The sequence below is a fragment of the Ailuropoda melanoleuca genome, chromosome 1 (assembly GCF_002007445.2).
Source record: "Ailuropoda melanoleuca isolate Jingjing chromosome 1, ASM200744v2, whole genome shotgun sequence".
In the NCBI taxonomy this organism is placed as follows: domain Eukaryota; kingdom Metazoa; phylum Chordata; class Mammalia; order Carnivora; family Ursidae; genus Ailuropoda; species Ailuropoda melanoleuca.
In genome coordinates this window covers 195,316,919-195,337,048 of record NC_048218.1, presented here as the reverse complement: position 1 = coordinate 195,337,048, position 20,130 = coordinate 195,316,919, and the positions used below count along the sequence as shown (strand labels likewise).

The 20,130-nt window shown below is 35.6% G+C and overlaps 1 protein-coding gene across 1 annotated transcript in view; it reads right to left on the bottom strand.

Annotated features, from left to right (window-relative positions):
* NUP205 (nucleoporin 205) overlaps nt 1–20,130 on the bottom strand; it is a 79,927-nt gene that overhangs the window by 50,281 nt on the left and 9,516 nt on the right. The window contains exons 3-15 of the mRNA XM_002927617.4: nt 19,711–19,882; nt 17,541–17,685; nt 17,002–17,161; nt 16,345–16,573; nt 14,025–14,189; nt 11,131–11,306; nt 8,100–8,216; nt 7,779–7,916; nt 5,954–6,104; nt 4,712–4,917; nt 2,477–2,659; nt 1,027–1,077; nt 220–429 (exon numbers count right to left, since the gene is read on the bottom strand). Of these exons, the coding sequence (XP_002927663.1) occupies nt 220–429; nt 1,027–1,077; nt 2,477–2,659; nt 4,712–4,917; nt 5,954–6,104; nt 7,779–7,916; nt 8,100–8,216; nt 11,131–11,306; nt 14,025–14,189; nt 16,345–16,573; nt 17,002–17,161; nt 17,541–17,685; nt 19,711–19,882 (2,103 nt within the window). The remainder of the gene's footprint in view (nt 1–219; nt 430–1,026; nt 1,078–2,476; nt 2,660–4,711; nt 4,918–5,953; nt 6,105–7,778; nt 7,917–8,099; nt 8,217–11,130; nt 11,307–14,024; nt 14,190–16,344; nt 16,574–17,001; nt 17,162–17,540; nt 17,686–19,710; nt 19,883–20,130) is intronic.

Sequence of the window (20,130 nt, the reverse complement as noted above, 5' to 3'; positions counted from 1 at the left end):
TACTGATCATTAAAAAGTCAGTGCTTTGGTTTTAATGCCCAGATTTGGTGGGGGTTTTTTTTAATGGATTTAAACTAATCAGATCATGGACATCTCAGTATTAAGACTATGAATTTTACTGATTGGCAAAAGCTAAAATGAATTTATAGCGTCTTATACCTTTGAGAACAAAGCAGCAATAAATGAATAAGGGCAAAAAACATTTTCTTTGAACATTACCTTTTCAGCTGCTCTCCGGTAAGCTCTTGTGCGGAATCGGAGAAACACAGAATCTCTAAGGAACTGCAAATAAGGGTCAAAGCCAGGGGGCCGCAGGCCAGCACCCAAATTAGAAGGAAATGAGCTCTCCACCAAGGTACTAATAAGATGGCAAAAAGCGCGAGTCAACGGGTATTCTTCACACCGGGATTCTATTTCATTTAGTTCAACCTACGAAAGAAAAATAAAGACATTTAGTAATATAAAACAATCAACTATAAAATACAAAATATTTTGCAGACACTGACTCATTAATATTGAGCTTATCATCATCATACCAAAAGAAACCTAACATATATCACCATTTTTCATTTGAGGAAAGACACAATAGTATATAAATCTAGATCAATCAGATGGAAGATTTTAAAATTCCCACATATTGTTCCCAACTGTGAATTAAAAATAGAAACCTTACATGTTTCTTTATGAAAAAGAGAGGGGGAGTGTTGAGAGACAAGAAAAGAAACTAAAACAAGTAAATTCTCACTTCAGGTTTACCCAAGTAACCTAATTAAATTGAATTTAAAGCAAACTTTCAGCCTGGATGGCTGCCATGCAACATCCTTTCCCAACTTTGAAATCTAAAGTATTTTGATTCCTCTCATGAAAAATTTCATTTCAATTTCAACACTGACCAGACAACACTTCAAATGAAAATATATTAAATTTGAAAATTATAGGACCATAACAGGGTAAGAACAATTTCTGTTAATTTTCATCATGTGAATATATGAATAGAGAGCATTTAAACTAAAAGGAAAACTTTACCTCGATACCGATAGCTTGCCTCTGGCTTGGAACCCTTACGGTCTGTAGTATCTTAAAATAATAAGAAATAGATGTTAGGAACATTCCCCACACCTCAGTGAAAAGTGGCCCTGCAATACAACAGTCCTATTCCTCACACACCACATGCATACGTCTTATGACGGTAATCGGAAAGCAGAACTGAGAAGTCTCTGACAGGACTTTCATCAGCAACTGCGTGGGGTTCAGGTAGGACCTCCGATCATCTGCGCTTCAGAAAACTGGTAGTTTCTGAGTGCACACAAGAAGTACATTCAGCAAATTTCCTCGGAGATATTCTAGGAATGAATCTTAAGAGGATTTATGGGATGAAATCTCACCAATGTTCAAGACCAGCCCTACAATTAGCACCAGAAAACTAATAATTAAATTTGTTAAAACAGGTTTGAATAGGTTTCCTGTGTGGGCAAAAGTTCTGAGTTAAGATGTTCTGACCTGACCTTGCTGGGGACATAAGCAGTAGATGGTATAATTAATTACACTTAATGTTATGTTATCTACCACTCTTACAAGCTGAAAATATACTATCAGGTAGGATCCTCTAAAAACAAGTCTTGATCTAAGGATATCTGAAATGTCTAAACCCAATCATATTTCATTTTCGGTATTTAAAGGAGCACTAAGCACTAGAACACTAGGTAGTGATATACTCAAAAATGAAAAAAATGAAGTATTAACATTAAACCCAAAGTGATTCAGCCTCTCAGCACACACCAACTCCCGTCATTTTGCTCTTATAAAGTATCATTACATCTTCAGGACACACATGTTAGGAAACAACTAGAATATTTTACTGCTTCAAAATGGTTAGAATCACAGGCTCATATTATGTTTTGTTGTTTTTTAGACAAACACATATTCCACCTAACCATTTTCCTAGAGATATTGCTATAAAGTACATCCTTATTCTCCTTTTTAATCTTAGTATATATACTGAATAACTACACCTTCACAGAAAAATTCCAAAAGGCCTTACATCTAAAGAAATAAAAGTTAATAGAGATACTTTCATTCTTCTGGTATGGGACAGGAGGACACAGAAGGAAGCAACAGAAAAGAAAAACAGGGATTCCTCACATTTATGAGTACAAATAATGTCTGAAGGCTTTTATCAGCCTGGTCTTAAATAAAGAGTTGAGGGATTCTGTCCATTTAACAATATCTCACAGACACTGAAAAACAAAGTCTTAAGAGAAGAACCCATCTCCAGTATCCTAGTGAAGCTGTCAACTGATCTAAGAGAAAAACCTAAGCCTATTAGTTTCTGATGCTATGCTCGGTACTAAAACTGTAATTGTCTAACTGGGAAGTTCATGTTATACTATAAGTTGCAAATAGGATGCCCTTGCTTCTACCATATTATCAAGCCTCACTTCGCAAACTGTGATGAATAAGCGAGTTGTGATACTACCTGAGTGTATTCCAACGACTGCCAGAGGGAAGCAGCAATTTCAGGGGATTTTCCGAAAGCTGCAAGGGTCTTCAGCAGCTCTGCTTTGAGAACAGGGGGAATACTGCATTGCAGGAGTCCCAGAATCACCACAACCGGGGTCCACTGAGGATGTTCACAGAGTGCCAGACGAGCATTTTCACTCTGGGAATCAAACGCAAAAGAACGAGAGAGACTTTCTCATCTTTAAAAGCTAAGAAAAATGACCAGCAATCATCTAAATTGCTAGCACTTATACGGAGTATTCATAGGCTTAATACATACTAAAACAAAGATAAGCCTTTGGCTTATGCATGAGGTGTACCAGTGGATCAAATCAGATTACAGCTCAGTCAATGTAAAGAATGGAGGAGAAACAGCCTTTTAGAATTACTTATATAGCTCTAAGTATGGAAAATAATCCATATGAGATAAAGGGTCTGCCAGGGTCATAAATCTTACCTAAGTACTTTCAATCCTTTCTGAAACAATGTAGAATGTTTTCTACTATAATATATGAATGAATACCTTTTAGTTTTTTGAGAAAAAAATGAAGATATATATGGTATCAAATACGACTTTTTGTTTTTTTTTTAAGCAGGCTCCATACCCAGCGTAAAGCCCAACACAGGCCCTGAACTCATGACCCTGAGATCAAGACCTGAACTGAGATCAAGAGTTAGATGCTTAGCTGACTGAGCCACCCAGGCATGCCAATACCATTTCATTTCAATTCAACAAGAAATAACTATTAACTTTATAAGGATTTTTTGTTTTGTTTTTTTAAGACTTTACTTATTTATTTGACACATAGAGAGAGCACAAGTAGGGGGAGCAGCAGGCAGAGGAAGAAGCAGGCTCCCCGCTGGGCAGGGAGCCCGATGTGGAACTCAGTCCCAGGACCATGGGATCATGACCTGAGCCGAAGGCAGATGCTTAACGAATGAGCCACCCAGGTGATCCCTAACTTTATGTTTTAATATTTAATTATGTTAAGCATTCCTGGAAGAGCCAAAAAGTTAGAAGACACTATTCCTGTCCTCAAGACAGAATGTCTCACTAAGCAATTTTGCTCTAGGAAATAACAGAACAAGTCGCAGGTTTCTTAGTAAAGAAATTATGTAATGAAACTCATGTTTCTTATAAAGACTAATTTGACAGTGGTGGGTAAGATGGTTTTGTATAAGGAGAGAATAAAAGAGTAATTCAGTAAATAACTTCTCTTGGGGTTTTTTTCTTCTTTTTTTTTAGTAAATAACTTTTTTTTTAGTTAAAAATATTCTTTGCTAAGTGAAGTAAGTCAAGCAGAGAAAGACAATTTTCATATGGTTTCTCTCATCAATGGAACATAAGAACTAGGAAGATCGGTAGGAGAAGAAAGGGATAAAGAAAGGGGGGTAATCAGAAGGGGGAATGAAGCATGAGAGACTACGGACTCTGAGAACCAAACAGGGCTTCAGAGGGGAGGGGGGTGGGGGAATGGGATAGGCTGGTGATGGGTGGTGGGGAGGGCACGTATTGCACGGTGCACTGGGTGTTAATACGCAACTAATGAATCATCGAACTTTACATCAAAAACCAGGGATGTACTGTATGGTGACTAACATAATAAAAAAACATTAAAAAAAAAAAGAAAAAAAATTTTAAAAAAATATTCTTGGGGTTCCTGGGTGGCTCAGTCAGTGAACCATCCAATTCTTGATTTCAGCTCAGGTCATGGTCTCAGAGTCAAGAGACTGAGCCCGGCTTCGGGCTCCGCGCTTAGCATGGAGCCTGCTTGAGATTCTCTCCCTCGGCCCCTCTCTGTCCTTTGCTCACACGTGCTCTCTAATAAAAAAATTAATTAAAAAATAAACTTAAAAAATAATAAATAAAAAACAGATTCTTTATGTATACATCACACCAACAAACACATATCTACACCTTTGCTAGGAAACCTTCTAGGATGTGCATCCACAACTGATTTTTATTTGCCCTTCTATTTTCTTTCAGGCATGTGCTACTATTTTCCCACTAGCTGACAGGAGTAAGCTGCACTATAATTACTATACCCTCTGAAGGTAAAGAAACGCAGAGCTTAAAAACAGAATTCTATATATGCAAAATTCATCACTCATAAACTTCAGGCATTTCATGAAAATTTAGGAGTTCTTTAAAATGCCCCTGTGCTAGAAAACAAGTGAAATTACACTCTCACATGCTGTGGATGATAATTACCCAGGTAATGATGGTGGAGGTGAGCTGTAAAAAAGCAATCAATCCATCCTGCTCCTTCTGGGTGATGCCACGTGAAGGAAGGTGACGGTACTGGACACTATCTGCACTTGGAAGATCCTTCCGGAGGTGCTCGTGGTAAAGCATTAAGGAGTGAAAGAAATGTTCCCAGGAAACAGGACTGCCACCTGTTCCCTGAATATTTTCAACTATAAAGAAAGACAGCACAAAATTTTATTTCAAAAATGTCTAAGCATCTGCTTGGAAATGGAGGGAGAAAATAAATTTAAAACAATAAACTTTGCCTTTGTCCTAGATAAGTGGAGTGCGTTGTCTTGTCTAGATTAAGTAGTGTGTTGAAAGGGGTACAATTCCTCTGTAAGCTAAAACACTGGATTAATTTTTCCTCAGGACTAAGAATAGGTGGTGCCATATAAGTGCAAAGGTAAATTACTATGGATGTCAGTTATCTACTTTATATTCATAAGAGTTCTCTGTGTGGTGCTGTAATTATGTAGGGCTACTTCTCCATCAGATAATTCCTAAATGTGAGCTTAAATTCCCAAAGAGAGAGGTAAGCGCAGTCTAGATTTGTAAATTACACTACTCCGTTATATACCAAGCACTGGGTAAGACAAGTAGGCCTTGACAGAGTAGCCAGAACAGTGGCCTTGGAGCTGGGCAGACCTCAGTTCCAATCCTGCTCCTTCTTGTGACCTTGCATAAATTACTTCTCTAAACCTGTTTCATCACATGTAAAAATGAAAGTAATAATATCTACCTAACAGAACAGATGCTTAATAATTATTTCTTTCTCTTCTCTTTTACAATTTAACCAGACTCAAATCTGAAAATTAAATGAGGAAATTGGGAGGGTTGACAGAGAAACTGTAAGAACAGAAATTTAGAAAACAAGTACTTATGAACATGAATTAAAAAAATCAAACTCATGTGGCAAGGGTATATATTCTGTTTTGAGTACCTGATGCATTCTTCAAAGTTTTTATGTATCAGTTCCGATTTCTTAAACTGAATTTTATTTTATAAAGCAAACAGTAAAACTGCCCAACCTGTGAGACCATCACTAACGCGTACAGCTACCAATATGCTTCTTTCCCGTTATTATAAAAATAATTTATACACCTAGTAGAACCTAGTACAAATAACCAGTATTCTCTAGTAGGTGGGGGACAGCGAACTCAAGAATGTCACAACAAACTTCGACAACATCCAGATTTTTCTTACCATGACTACTACCATTGACTTTAAGCAGGCTGAAACAGTAGTGGGCACACTGGGGCCCATTGGCCAATCCCTGGAGCATTTTCAAATAAGGAATGTAAATCGTTGGAGGCAGTAGGTCACCCATTTGCCTAACAAACTTTGACAAGACAACCTGAAATAGGGAAAAATCAATAGTTTACATAAAGCTTATCTTAACTTTAAGGTAGCATGGACTAAGAAAGACTACAAATGAACTAAAACTAATTAAGTGCTCTGATTTAATAACCTGGAATTCTACTTATGAAAAATTGTTTTTTCAAGATCATCATTAGCAATTTAATGCAATTATAGAATATTTTTGTGAATATAAAGTACAATTTTTTTTAAAACATCTCAATGTCACAGAACATAAGACTACTCATATTTTAAATCTGTAAAGCAATGGAAGAGATTTATTCCTCTAAAATTAACCAGCAAATTCAGATACACTTGGAACCCAGAGTTCATGAATCCCAGTCAAATTTAGTATGAAGATCTAGGAACCTGAAAGAATTCTGGATGCTAACCTAAACGTACTGTTTTGTGTTTGGCCAATACCACATTCCTACATTCCTGTTCTACAAATCCACTTCTTAGTTTTTCCTTTTATCTTGCTTATTCCTTAAATCTAATAACAAACAAAAATACTCTTCAGACATTGAGGCTCATTGGTTGGAATTTAGAATTGAAAATGTTACAGATCTCTGGAAATCATTGTTAAATCTGTTAGGGATAAATGATTTTCTAATTATGTAGAAAAATACCCTTATTTTTAAGAGGTATTTATTAACCTACTAAAAGGGGAAATGTCATGCTATCTATAACTTACTTTAATGTACTCCAACAAAATCAAAGTAGTAAAAATAGCAGTAGATGAGCAAACAAGGCAAAATGTTAACAGCTATTAAATTAAGATGTTGGGTGTTCATTATAATTATTCTCTCTTCCATATGTGAAATATTTCATAATATAAAGATTTTTTTAATCTTCAAAAATTTTTAATAAACCCTTCTCCAAAACATTTTTGTAAATGGGGAGAAAAACAATAAACGTAAGAAATGCAGTAAAAAGAAAAGGCATCTGATCTCAGACTCTAGCACAACTGAAAATTATTCGACATGAAAGCTTCTAGAACAGCAAATCCCCAAAAGATGAAGATTGATACTGCGATCCATCTTATTTGCCACTGCATATCCTACTTAATATAGGATAGAAAATGGATTTTTTCCTACATCATCTACTGACTCATAGGCATTTTGTCATCAATTCTAACTTCTAAACCTTTCCTTCTAGTACTTAGACCTCTCCTATCTTCCCCAACTTGTTAAGAATGGTGTATAATGGGGGTGCCTGATTGGCTTAGTCTGTGGAGCATGCGACTCTTGATCTCATGGTTGTGAGTTCGAGCCCCATGCTGTGTGTACAGTTTACTTTAAAATAAAATTTAAAAAAAAAAAGAGAAAAGAATGATGTATATTGGTTACTGTCATGCCTGTTGAGGACAGATTAACACTAATACCAATAAAATTCAAGTAAGTGACACATAGAAAGACTAGACACCTTTCTGTCTACAATTTGACACATACCTAGTATGTTACAAAAGGCTAACCACATAAACTCCAAAAGGATCAGAACTTAAATTTAAGAGTTTCAGATTTCCTTAAGAAAAGAAAACAGTGTAAATTTCTAAGTTACACAAGTGGTCATTTGTGTTAATGGCAACAGTATCAGGAAATGACATTTTTTCATGGTTCAAGACTCCCAATTATCACACCAAGGTAGAAAAGTAGAAAAACTAAGGGCTCACCTGGCGTTGAGGGGGTCGCTGATGAGCCACCCCAAGGTAAGAACCCATGATAGTGGAAGTCTGAAGAGGCTCTGAGGGACACCAATATTCGAGAGCAAGCTCCAAATTAAAAGTGTTCTTTTTATATAGCTCACCAATCTGCAAAGTGTAAGCAAAGACTGGGTGAAAATGCCTGTAACTCAACAATTACTTCTAAATGAAAATTTACAGTTTTATGGAATTCACTTGTATATTTAAGATCTTAAACTGAAACTTTCCATAGTTAGGAAATAAATAATAGAAGGACAGAGAGATGACCATCCATCCCGTGTAATGGCTTACCAAGAGCATTAAGTGCTCCAGATCTCTTCTAAGTGAAATGGGAGGTTCATTACCCATCTGCATACTCATATGAATGATTCGAGCATCTTCATCTGCCCGATTTCTCAACTGTTTCACCTATTAATATAATATGGAAATTTAGTATATAGGTTAATAATAGTGAAATCAGGCTACTGTCTAAAAGTGATTACATAATAGAAAAACTGTTTAAATATCTATTTCACTTTAATGACATGAAGAAATATACCAGGAATTTTGTAATACCACTATCCATAATTTATAATATCTTAAAACAGCAATGCATTTTCCACTACAGAGAAGTTGAGTTATAACTACAGTGTTTCTCAAAAGGAACATTACTGACATTTTGGGCAGGACATTTCTTCACTGGACTAGATAATCCTGAACACTGCAGGACAGTTTAGCATCTCTAGACTACCCACTAGCTACCAATAACTCCATCAAAGATATTGTAACAAGGAAAAGTGGTGCCACTAATTTCCCAAACACTCTCTGAAGGATGTTATTGCACTGGCGAGAACCACTACCTTATAACATCTGTGTGAATTAAATCCCAACTGATAGAAGAAACTACTATCTTTTAAAAACAAAACAAAACAAAAACTAGACAAACCCACAATTAAAGATTTCAATACTTCTCTCTCAATACTTAATAGAGTAAGTATACAAAATCTGATAAGGACATGGAAGACTTAACACTATCAACCAACTTTACCTAATAGGCATTTACAGAATACTCCACAGAACAGCAGCAGAATATACATGCCTTTCATTGTGTGCATAGAATATTTTCCAAGATAGGCCATATTCTGAATCATAAAACAAACCTCAGCCAATTTAACATAAACTGAAATCCTATAAAGTATGTTCTCTGACCACAACAAAAATAAACTAGAAATCAGTTATAGAGAGATACCTGGAAGCCCCCAAATATTTGGAAACTAAACACTTCTAAATAACCCACTGATCAAAGAAGTCTCAAGGAAAATTACACAACATTAAATTGAACAAAAAAGAAAATACAACATATCAAAATTTATGGGGCACAGCTAAAGCAATAATTAGAGATGAATGTGTAATATTAAATATTTCTTATTAGAAAAAAAGGTTTCAAATCAATAATCTAAGCTTCTACCTTAAGAAACTAAAATGAGAAATACAAATGAAGCCCAAAGCAAAAGGAAGAAAAAATGTAGAACAGAAATCAGTAACAGTGAAACAAGTAAAAGAAAATCAATGAGGCCAAAAGCTGGTTCTTTAGAAAGCTCAATAAAATTGAAAAATCTCTAGCCAGGTTAACTAAGAAACAAAAAGAGAAGATGCAAAAAAATAAAATAAGAGAGAGAGAAGATACAAATTATCAAAATTAAGAATGAAAAAGGAAACATCATTACAGGTCCTACACACAAACAGTACAATAAAGTAATATTAGGAATAACTTTATGCCAATCAATCTGAATAAAAATGACAAATTCACTGATACACACAAACCAAAGCTCATTCAAGAAGACATAAGCTAAATATTCCTGTATCTACCAAAGAAATTCCAGTGCCCTTGATTATGTGAATTCACTCTTTACACTATTCAAGCCACTTATGATTCTCTTTCCATAATCAAAGTCCCATCTGGACTACTGATTAGGAAACACTTAAGCCTTAACCTTTCTTCAGCTTCATTTCTACAAAAGTAAAATGAAAGGATTAGCACTCTTCTTCCTATTCCAAAATTCTGTGATGGTTGTATCTATCAAGTCCTTCGAGGTTACTGAGGGTTCAAGTTACCTGTTAAAGTATTCCTTGACTATTCTAGTACTGAGGGAGCTATTCTTAGCCTAAATAAATCTGTAAGTTTACTGTCTATACCTCTCATTTACTTACTGTTACTACCTAATCTCTCAACTAGATTATAAATCCTTTATTGGTAAGAAATGAGTCTCCTACTTTTTGTCTTCTTCACAACTCCTAGTATAGCACCTGGCACATAGGAGAAACTCGACAAACACTAAATTCATTAAATAATGAATAAGCACTTCACTCCTTGATCCTTTGTTGCCACTTGAGGTAGTCTTTCCATTTGCCTTAAGTGTTTCAGGAGGTATGGTAGCAGAACTGTACAACAATATTACAAGTATAGGTCCTCTAGGGTATTTTTTAATACACACACATAAAAAGTGAGTTCACAGGGCTTTACTCCCTCATTTATTTCCTGCCCCCATTTTGATGGCTTTCTTAGAACAAAACTGCACAGAAAGCATAGGCTCTGGAGAAACTGTCTGAAATGACTCTAAGAATCCCTTTTTGGATCAAAGTTATAGATTGAACTCTTTATCAGAAAGTAGGCTTTGCATTTGTTTCTTAAATCCATTAATTACCCATATGCATGCAGAAACCCATTTATACACTATAATTAAGAGTCTACACAATTATCTATACAACTGGAAATTTTCCACTATGCCTCTTCCAAATCATGTATAAATATATCAATAAGACAATCTAAGCATTGATTCCTGGGGTATCATGGCATTAATAATTTTCTAACCATAGTAATTTAACTACTACTGTCTCCTTATAAACTATTCTCAATGTCAAATATTTTGTTCTTTTAGCTTAGTCTCAATTAACAGGTCTTATTTCATTTTCATGAATTACTAATTCAGAAGCTATAACACAACTATTGTCAAATTACAGTCTACAATAAAAGATCTCAGTTTCTAAAACATAAAGTTACTTGATCAGTTTTATTATTTCATAAAATTTTTCTACTACTTTTTACTTATCCTACATTTTTTTTAAAATAAATATTTTACTTATTTATTTGACAGAGAGAGAGACAGCCAGCGAGAGATCGAACACAGGCAGGGGGAGTGGGAGAGAGAAGCAGGCCTCCCAGCAGAGGAGCCTGATGTGGGGCTTGATCCCAGGACTCTGGGATCACGCCCTGAGCCGAAGGCAGATGTTTAACGACTGAGCCACCCAGGTGCCCCTACTTATCCTACATTATTATACCTACCTTCATTGGCATAAGGGCAAGGAAATCTGTGATGAGATTATGGATTCTACGGATATAAAATTCCTCCTGATAGAAGTTTTCTGACACCACTACGGATTCAGTGAGGAAGAGGAAAACATTGTCAGCAATCGCAAGTTCTGCCATTGCTTCATCTGCTTCTGTGAATTCAGCCAGAGCTGGAAATATATTTAGAAAAACAGCACATGAAGGGAAAGTTATTAAACTAGATTATAATATCCCAGAATACTCTGTTGATGTTTCAAAATTCAGGTATCATAACCTTCAAGCATGCGCTATGAACAAAATAAGACTGTATTACTGTAACTGACTCATAAACTCAAAAGAGCTACTGAAAAAGTACATTAGAAAACCACCACAGTAACATCATGAGCAATAGAAAGTTACTTCAGAGATACATGATGTAACACTGATATAGTCAGGGCATTATTATCAAAACATTAACATATAAGAATGATGCTAAGGCTTTAATCTCAATGAAATGAACTAGATTGTTCAGAAAGTCTTTACAGCTAATAAGTGAGACCAAGACCTGAACATGACCACCTAAGTAACTCTTCTAATTTGGTAACGAAGTAGCAAAAATTGAAAAACTAAACCTTAACCTAAAGACAAACTGGTCTACTTACAACTTTAGCTTTTTATTTGAAAAATTTCAAATAGGTTTCTAAAAATAGACCAGTCTAATGAACCACCACAAACCCCATCAGCTAACTTCGATGTTAATACATTTATGGTCAATCATATTTCATCTAGATCTCCACACATTCCCAAATGAGATTAAAGCAAACGCCAGACAATTTAACATTTCATTTGTATTTCCGCATACAATTCAAAGGAATACTTTAAAAACAAAAGAAAAATAAACCATACATACAAATAATATTATACCTCTAAATAGCATTATAACTTAAACAATTCCTCAATATTAAATATCCACACAGGAATCAAATTTACAACTATCCCACAAATGTCATAAATTATTTTAGTTTGGTTTTTGCTTTTTGTCTTTTGTGCAATCTGTCAGCTTGAATCAGGATCCAAATAAGACTTACAGATTATGTTTGAGTGATACATCTGTAGACTTCTCCTGTATCTTTTCAATTGTTCGCTTGCCCTTTATTTGCTGCAGAAACTGGACTTTCATCCCATAGAGTTTCCACACTGTGGTTTGATATCCATCCCAGTGGTACAGTTAACATACTCCTCTGTCCTCTAGTTATACTAAAAATTGGTAGTTTGACCTAGAGACTTGATCTGACTTACATTCAATTTTTTTGGTAAAAGTATGTCATAGGTACTGTTGTATCCTTCCATGAAGAAATATGTTGCTGCTTCTTTTAAATTTACATATACAATTGGTAGGCAACTTTGTGGTAATCTGGCTTTAGAAAGAATTGCTATGTAGTTTATTCTACTTGAGTGTCATACAGACCAAATACAGAGTGTGCTGCTCAAAATACATCTTCATTGCCTTGAAAATGGTCATGAATAGATATAAGCTAAGAGTTTCAATCAGAAGAAAACAGTTGGCACATATTGCATGGTGCACTGGGTATTATACGCAACTAATGAATCATCGAACTTTACATCAAAAAAAATTAAAAAATAAAAAAATTTTAAAAATTTAAAAAAAAAAGAAGAAAACAGTTGGATTTTTAGGTTTTAGTTTGCATTCTGAAATAAAGCGTGCATATCTACCCATACCATACAAACTCCTTGAAAACAAAATAGTTTAATTCTTTATGACTAATACTTATTATTAAAACCACTAGTTAAAGATTAATAATAATGACTAATTACAAACCTTCACCTGAATTCACAAATACATGATGATCAATTCAAAAACTATTTCTTGAAAACTATTATTTAGGTAATAAAGCAGCATTCATATCTTAATGTAAATTGAGTGTTAATGTCTAAAAGTTTATTGAAATTTTGGAGTTTAAAAAAGTTTCAAACACTATAAAGCAGTGTAGTAAACATGTGTGATAAGTTTTTCAGAAGCCTACAAGAGAGTTAGTAGCTAATTTTTCAAAATTCCCATGTCATTAGAACTTGTCTGGGGGCGCCAGGGTGGCTTGGTCAGTTAAGGTGAGCCTTTGGCTCAGGTCATGATCCCGGGGTCCTGGGATTGAGCCCCACATCGGTCTCCATGCTCAGTGGGGAGCCTGCTTCTCCCTCTCCTGCTCCCACTGCCTGTGCTCTCTCTCTCTCTGTCAAATAAATAAATAAATCTTTAAACAAACAAACAAAAGCTTGTCTGTATTATTTCAAGAAATGATCATTTCTTTCTTTCTTTCTTTTTTTTTTTTTTTTTCGGAGAGAGAGAGTGCGTGCATGCGTGCACACAAGTGGGGGAAGAGGGAGAGGGAGAGAATCCTCAAGCTGACTCCCCACTGAGCGCAGGAGTCCTGAGATCTGACCTGAGCTGAAATCAAGAGTTGAATGCTTGACCAACTGAGCCAACCAGACACCCCAACATATATATTTTTTTAAATAATACTGATTTTTAATTTGTGAAAAATTATTTTGTGAAAACTAAGGAGGAAAACATAAAAAAAAGAAATCATAAATTTTAATTTAAAAAATTATTGGGATAATACCATTTCAAATTTTACACTCTTAGGGGAAAAAAAGAAGCTAAAAGAGCACCGTCGCTGGCTCTAAGAAAGGGAAATAATATTTCGTAAAATTTCTTTCAGGAGACAAGGAGAACCAGTCTGTATTTCACCATATTCCAAAGCTTCATTTAACACAACTCTAGATACTTCCCTGTGCTCATGCTTATATATGTCAAAGATAGTACCTCTTTCAAAATACCATTAAAGTTAATACATTCTTTCTCATAACTAAATTACCTACAATCAATTTACCTGTCACATCAGGTAGCTGAGATATTCCTCTCAATGCCAGTGCCCAGGCAAGTCTAACAGTGGCTTGGAGCCCAGGCAGTTTCCAAAGCTGTGAGTCTTGAAGGCGGGAGTGAATTGTTGCGATGTATTGTCTTTCTGTCAGCAGTGGAAGTTGATGCATCATATCTGAAAATACAAAAACAGACCAATATACCAAAAAATAGAGAAATTCTCACTTTTGATATACAGGAATAATGTTTAAAAATCAGAAAATCAGAGTACTCTTATCAAATAACTGTGACTAGTTAACACTTTTGACAAACCAAAAAAAAAAAATACCACCACAAAAATTATATACAAACTTAAAGAAGCAATTGACAATAATTCTAAATTTTAATTCTATTTTTTCAATTTTTTAAATAAGTGTACTATACAAAATTAAAAAAAATAAAGAACCACTCATTTTTTCTGTATATAAATTCTAAAATATATCGGGGTGCCTGTCTGGCTCAATCGGCTGAGCGTGTGACTCTTGATCTTGGATTTCTAAGTTTGAACTCCACATTGGGTGTAGAGATTACTTCAAAATAAAATCTTTAGGGGCGCCTGGGTGGCTCAGTCAGTTAAGCATCTGACTCTTCATTTTGGCTCAGGTCATGATCTCAGAGTCATAAGATCAAGCCCCGTGTCAGACTCCATGCAGCTTAAGATTCCCTCTTTCTTTCTCTCCCTCTGCCCCCACCCCACCGCTTGTGTGTTCTCTCTCTTTAAAAAATAAAATCTAAAATCTTTTTTAAAAATAAACAAATAAATAATAAAATATAATCAATGCCATTTAAAGATCAAAAAAAATATATACTTTGGGGTGCCTGGCTGACTCAGTTGGTGGAGTGTCTGACTTGATCTTGGGGTTGTGAGTTTGAGCCCCATGTTGGCTGTAGAGGTCACTTAAAAATAAAATCTTTAAAAAGAAAAAAAAAAAGAATTTTATTAGATAAATAAATGCCTGAATTTAAAATATCAAGCAAAAACTGGCCAAAACAAAGAATCCAATTGCAAACAAGTATCTACTCTCATTATAACAAATGAAATTGCTAAATAACAATCATCTTCAATTTACAGTTAAATATACTATGGTACTTCAAACAAGCACAGTATTCTGAATAAATACTAAAATGGGAAATACCACTAACACCTAAGAATTCATTTACTTTACTTCATTATTTTCTTGTACTTCCTTTTGCTATCAGTGGTTCCCAACCTTTAACCAAGAACACATTATTTATTTAATTTCCTGTATTTTAAAAGTTTCTATCTACTACTATAGATGTACTAATAGCTCACTTCTCCCATTTATTAATCAAACATATACAGAACCAACCAGAAATTACAATTAAAATGAGTTAATTAATATAAGCATCCTAAATTGATAAAATGACAACCTAATACAAAACCTCCCATTTTAGCTTGTGAAACCTTTCAGGCATTTCATTTTGCTTTTGAAAGTCCCACTTGCAAGCTTCCATGAACACTGTCCACCCCTACTTAATTCTGTGCTTCGTATCATTCAAGACAGGCAATCTGATGAATGCCTTAAATGGCGGCATTCCTAGATGAGCACAGGGACCACTTATTCTGTGACACGTGAAGCCTGTGTGACAATTTGACTGTAGGAAAGGGGTACTTATGTTTTCCATAAGCCTTTCCAGCTAATGCCTAAGGATGGTCACCAAACATGTACGGAAAAAGTCTATCCTCCTTACGTACCTACTGAGAGAACATGCTGATGATACCATCAAAAGTGGACAAGGCGTAACTGTTCAAGTAAGTATCTATGATGTTAAAAGGCAATAATCTTCCAATAATCTTTGGGAATCATTTTTGATATCCTCATTTCTAAGCAGTAATTGTTTATGAAGTTACCAAATAAAAATATTACCTACTTTAGAGATGATATATATTAAAGAGGATATATTACTAAAAATGATAGTTATCCTCCCTTAAAATGTTTCGTGGAAGGTTTGAAATGTGAGTAATATGTAAAGAAACCATTAATTAATTAGGCATGCAGAACTCATGAACATGTATTACATAACCTTCACCACTTTCCTATTCCAAAACTGAAAAGGACAACAGAGATATCTAATAGGGTGCATATTTTTAAAATGTGATCTTATATCTAAATATTCAAATATGGATAAATTATACATATAGGAATACAGGAATAAAACAGACAATTTTTTATTTTAGTAGTTATAATATTGCCCTTCTTAAATGCTATCTCCACAATTTAATCTGATTTTTTAAAAATGAAGACATTAATAGGTAAAAAATCCAATACCATCTCGTTCCTCTGTGCTTTGTTCTATGAAACTGATATCAAAGCAGTACAGAAGCGCCATAAGAAGAGCCAGATTCACTGCATCCAATGAGCCGTTAGCCTCAACTGTCACTTTTTCCAAATGTCCAATAAGAAGCAGAGTGTCATCTTTGCCTAAAGGTGACTGACAAGCCCAGGCAAAAAGGCTTTCTGCCAGAGACTGCCTGCACTCCTTGATGAGATCAGAAACCTAGAGATAAAAATGTACGATTATCAGTATACATAAATCACAGTGAAGCCTGCTCTTATTCCAAAAAAATAAACTACCTTTTACAAAGCTAACTAACTAAATAAATCTGAATCCACAAGTAACCCTAAAATCTCACCTCTAGAATTCTAAACAAACCCTATTGTTAAATCCTCATTTTAAGTTCCAAGCTCCCTAATGCAATGACCTGTTCCTTCAAGAGTTCATTCCAGAAAAAGACCTACAATAGCACATAAGTGACTAGAAAGAAGTGGAAATAGCTATAAGTCAATTTTGGATACAGACGCTTATACATTTCAATGGGCATTAGCAATTTTCCTATGCTCGTGTTAGAATGTTCTAAATGCCATGACTTTTCTGCCTGAGATCTAACACAGATGACCCATGAACTGATTTCATCGAACCCTTGCCTCTTTTCGGTGTTTTTCACTGCCCAAACCTCTCTCCCGCTGTAGTTTCTCAAACTCATTGTTCACATCAATCTGTGACACCAGAGTAAGGACTTTATAAGTCAATCCTTGCTCCATCAGCTCCTCTGTAAAGCGTGTTGTCATGGAAACCAGCTCTGGACTGTAATGAAAAGAAATCAATGGAGAAAGTTACAATGAACAGTCATGTCTACACTTCATCATACAGATACAGCAAGTACTCTTGACAATAATGTTTCATTACTGGAAAAAAAAACAGGATGAAATATAACTCAGCCTTTTTCATCCTTGCTAGATAATTAGGCATCAATAAACTTCTAACCATAAATAATTATTTTTTATTTGTAAACAAAATAAAGCAGCTTTAATCTGTCATTCTTTGCAGACTACTCAGTTATGTTACATACTTTATTTAAATTATACATACTAAAAGGAGAAATTTTCATTATTTCTAATAATTAAAATAATAATCAGTCAAGTAATTTCTAATAAAGCCCTGAAATCCTAAAAAGCAAACAGACCTGAGTTCAAGGGTCCATGTTTTTCCTCGTCTAGACTGTATCAAGGCTTTCAGAGAGTTTGCAATGCACCGTTTTCCATCCCAGTATAAAAGAACAGCTACTAATCCTCTGGTGAGACCAGGAAAATGTGGCTGTTGGTGCTCTCCTAGAAAAGACAGTTGAGAAATAATTCAGTAAATATGTGTTTAGGAGGAGACAAAAGTTACCATACCAATGTTCGGTTCAAAGAAATAACAGAATCTCAGGACTCAAGGGGTCCTACAGTCCTCTACTCTAAACACCCATCTACTGTTCTCCTCCTCCCACATCTTCAGGAGGCCATCCACTTTGTGCAGGAACACTGGCACTAACACGGAACTCACTGTTTCCCAAACTTGCAATCTCACCTTCATCTACGATTTCCACATGCTGGTCTCACTGCAGTCCACTAAATCTAATGATATTTAATGCCCATTTCTCCCTCTTTCACATGAAATCTTACAAATGTTCAGAAGTTTCTTCCCCTAGAGTTTTCTCTGAAAAGTAAATAACCTATTTCTATGTTTCTAGCTCACAGGCCCTTTCAACTGCTCTACTTTGATTAAGTTCTACTTCTGTCTTTTCTAGTTTTGGTTTCATTTCCTAAGGCTGGTTGTCTTCTCCCCAAAGCCCAATCACTCCACTCTCTCCTGTCCCCAAATTCATCTCGCGGCTCACACCTCTGCACAGGCCATTCCTTGTGCTTGGATACCTTTCTTCCTCCTGAGCACACACCTATTCCACGTGACATGTGCCTACTCATATTTCAACGCCTAGCTTAGGCCTCATGAGCTTTGTGAGGACTTCTCTGTACACCTTGAGGTCAATTTAATCCCTTTGCCTCTAGACCATCACTAAATCTTGCATAAACTGGCATTAATACACTTTAAGGTATGATTAGCTGTCTCCAGGTTCTTCTCAATTACTAGACTATGAGCTCCTTTACAATAGTTGAAGTTTCATTCATGTTTCTATTCCTGGTGTCTTAACACAGTGCCTGGTCCACGATAAACATAAAATAAATGTTTGTTAAATCAAAGTTCTGAGTTAAACTCGACAGTCAAGACTACCAGTTCAACATTTCCATAACAGAGTGGGAAAACTACCTTCCTGCTTTTCAATATCACACTTCTTTTAATGCAGCCTTATGTCAAAAATGATTTTGGAAGCCACATGATATCTTTAATCATGAGACTTTCTTGGGGCACCTGGGTGGCTCAGTCGGTTAAGTGCCTAACTCGGGTTTCAGCCCAAGTCGTGATCTCATGGGTTGTGGGATCGAGCCTCTCGTGGGGCTCAGCGCTTAGTGTGGAGTCTGCTTGAGATTCTCTCCCTCTGCCCCTCGCCCCACTCGCACACACGCTCTCTCTCTCTTTATATGTAACTATTCTGCTTAAAGCCCGTCAGCAACTTCCCATTGCAATTAGAATAAAATCCAAGTAATTTTCTGTGCCTGCAAGACTGAATATAATCAGATTCCTGCTCTCTTCCTTAACTTCCTTCACCCTCCCCTGTCTTTGTGAGCCTCCTGCATCTTTTTACCCATGGTCTCTTTATTCTTCATGTCCCTTTGGACTCACCTGAAGTACCTGCTGTTTGCTCTGCCTGGGTCACCCTTCTCCAACAACTCTGGTACCTTGCCATCATGCAGTTCTCAGGTCAAATGTCCCAGGGAAGGCTTCTCTAAGTATCCTATTTAGAGTTGCCCCCTAGAAGCCCCCATCTCTCTATATCACATCACCTTTTTTTATTTTCTTCCTCGTACTCGGTATTACTAAAATTATCTTATTTCTAACCTATTCATTATCTGAATCACGTCCTCAAAAAGAACTCCAAAAAAGCAGTGAACTTACTTTCTTAGTCATTACATGACAATAAATTCTCTGTGCTATAAAATTTGTGAGATGCAGTCAAGGATTCTTTGCTAGTAAATTACCATGTAAAAGCCTATTTTAAAACAGTTAAATTACTTTAACAATTCCAATCACTAAAGCCCTCCCATTAGTCAAAGATAAACAGAAGGAGATATTTTGAATATGGTATTTCAACTAAACTACTTTGGAATCTAAATGATACAACACTTTAAACCCTGAGTGAATGACTTTATAATTCTGTACTACCTTACCACAGATTCAGTTAAATGTCAACCTACCGGCAAGGAGAAGCTCAACAGCTGCCAATTCTCCAATATCAAAAAGGTCACTAAGGATAAAGGCCTCTTTAATGAGCTGTTCAGGAAGAAGTCGGGTTCCCTGTTGACCCTGGATAGCAACTCCCTCAGTACTGGCTTTCTGAACCTTCTCATGTTGTTGGACATTTTTTGGCTATAATGGTAAAAATAAATAAAATCATGGAATGAAAATAGTATACTGGAAATGAGGTCTTAAATTAATACCTAGAGAAGTTACTTCATGATAAGGCAGACAGGTAACATGACGGAAGTACTGCTTATCAGACAATCTACAGTTAACACCTTCATGACATGACATTTCCTATTACCTTCAACATTTATGCTGTTACTATCTTCTCAGTAACTGCCTCTGCTAAACTCTGAAATACAAAATGCTGGGAA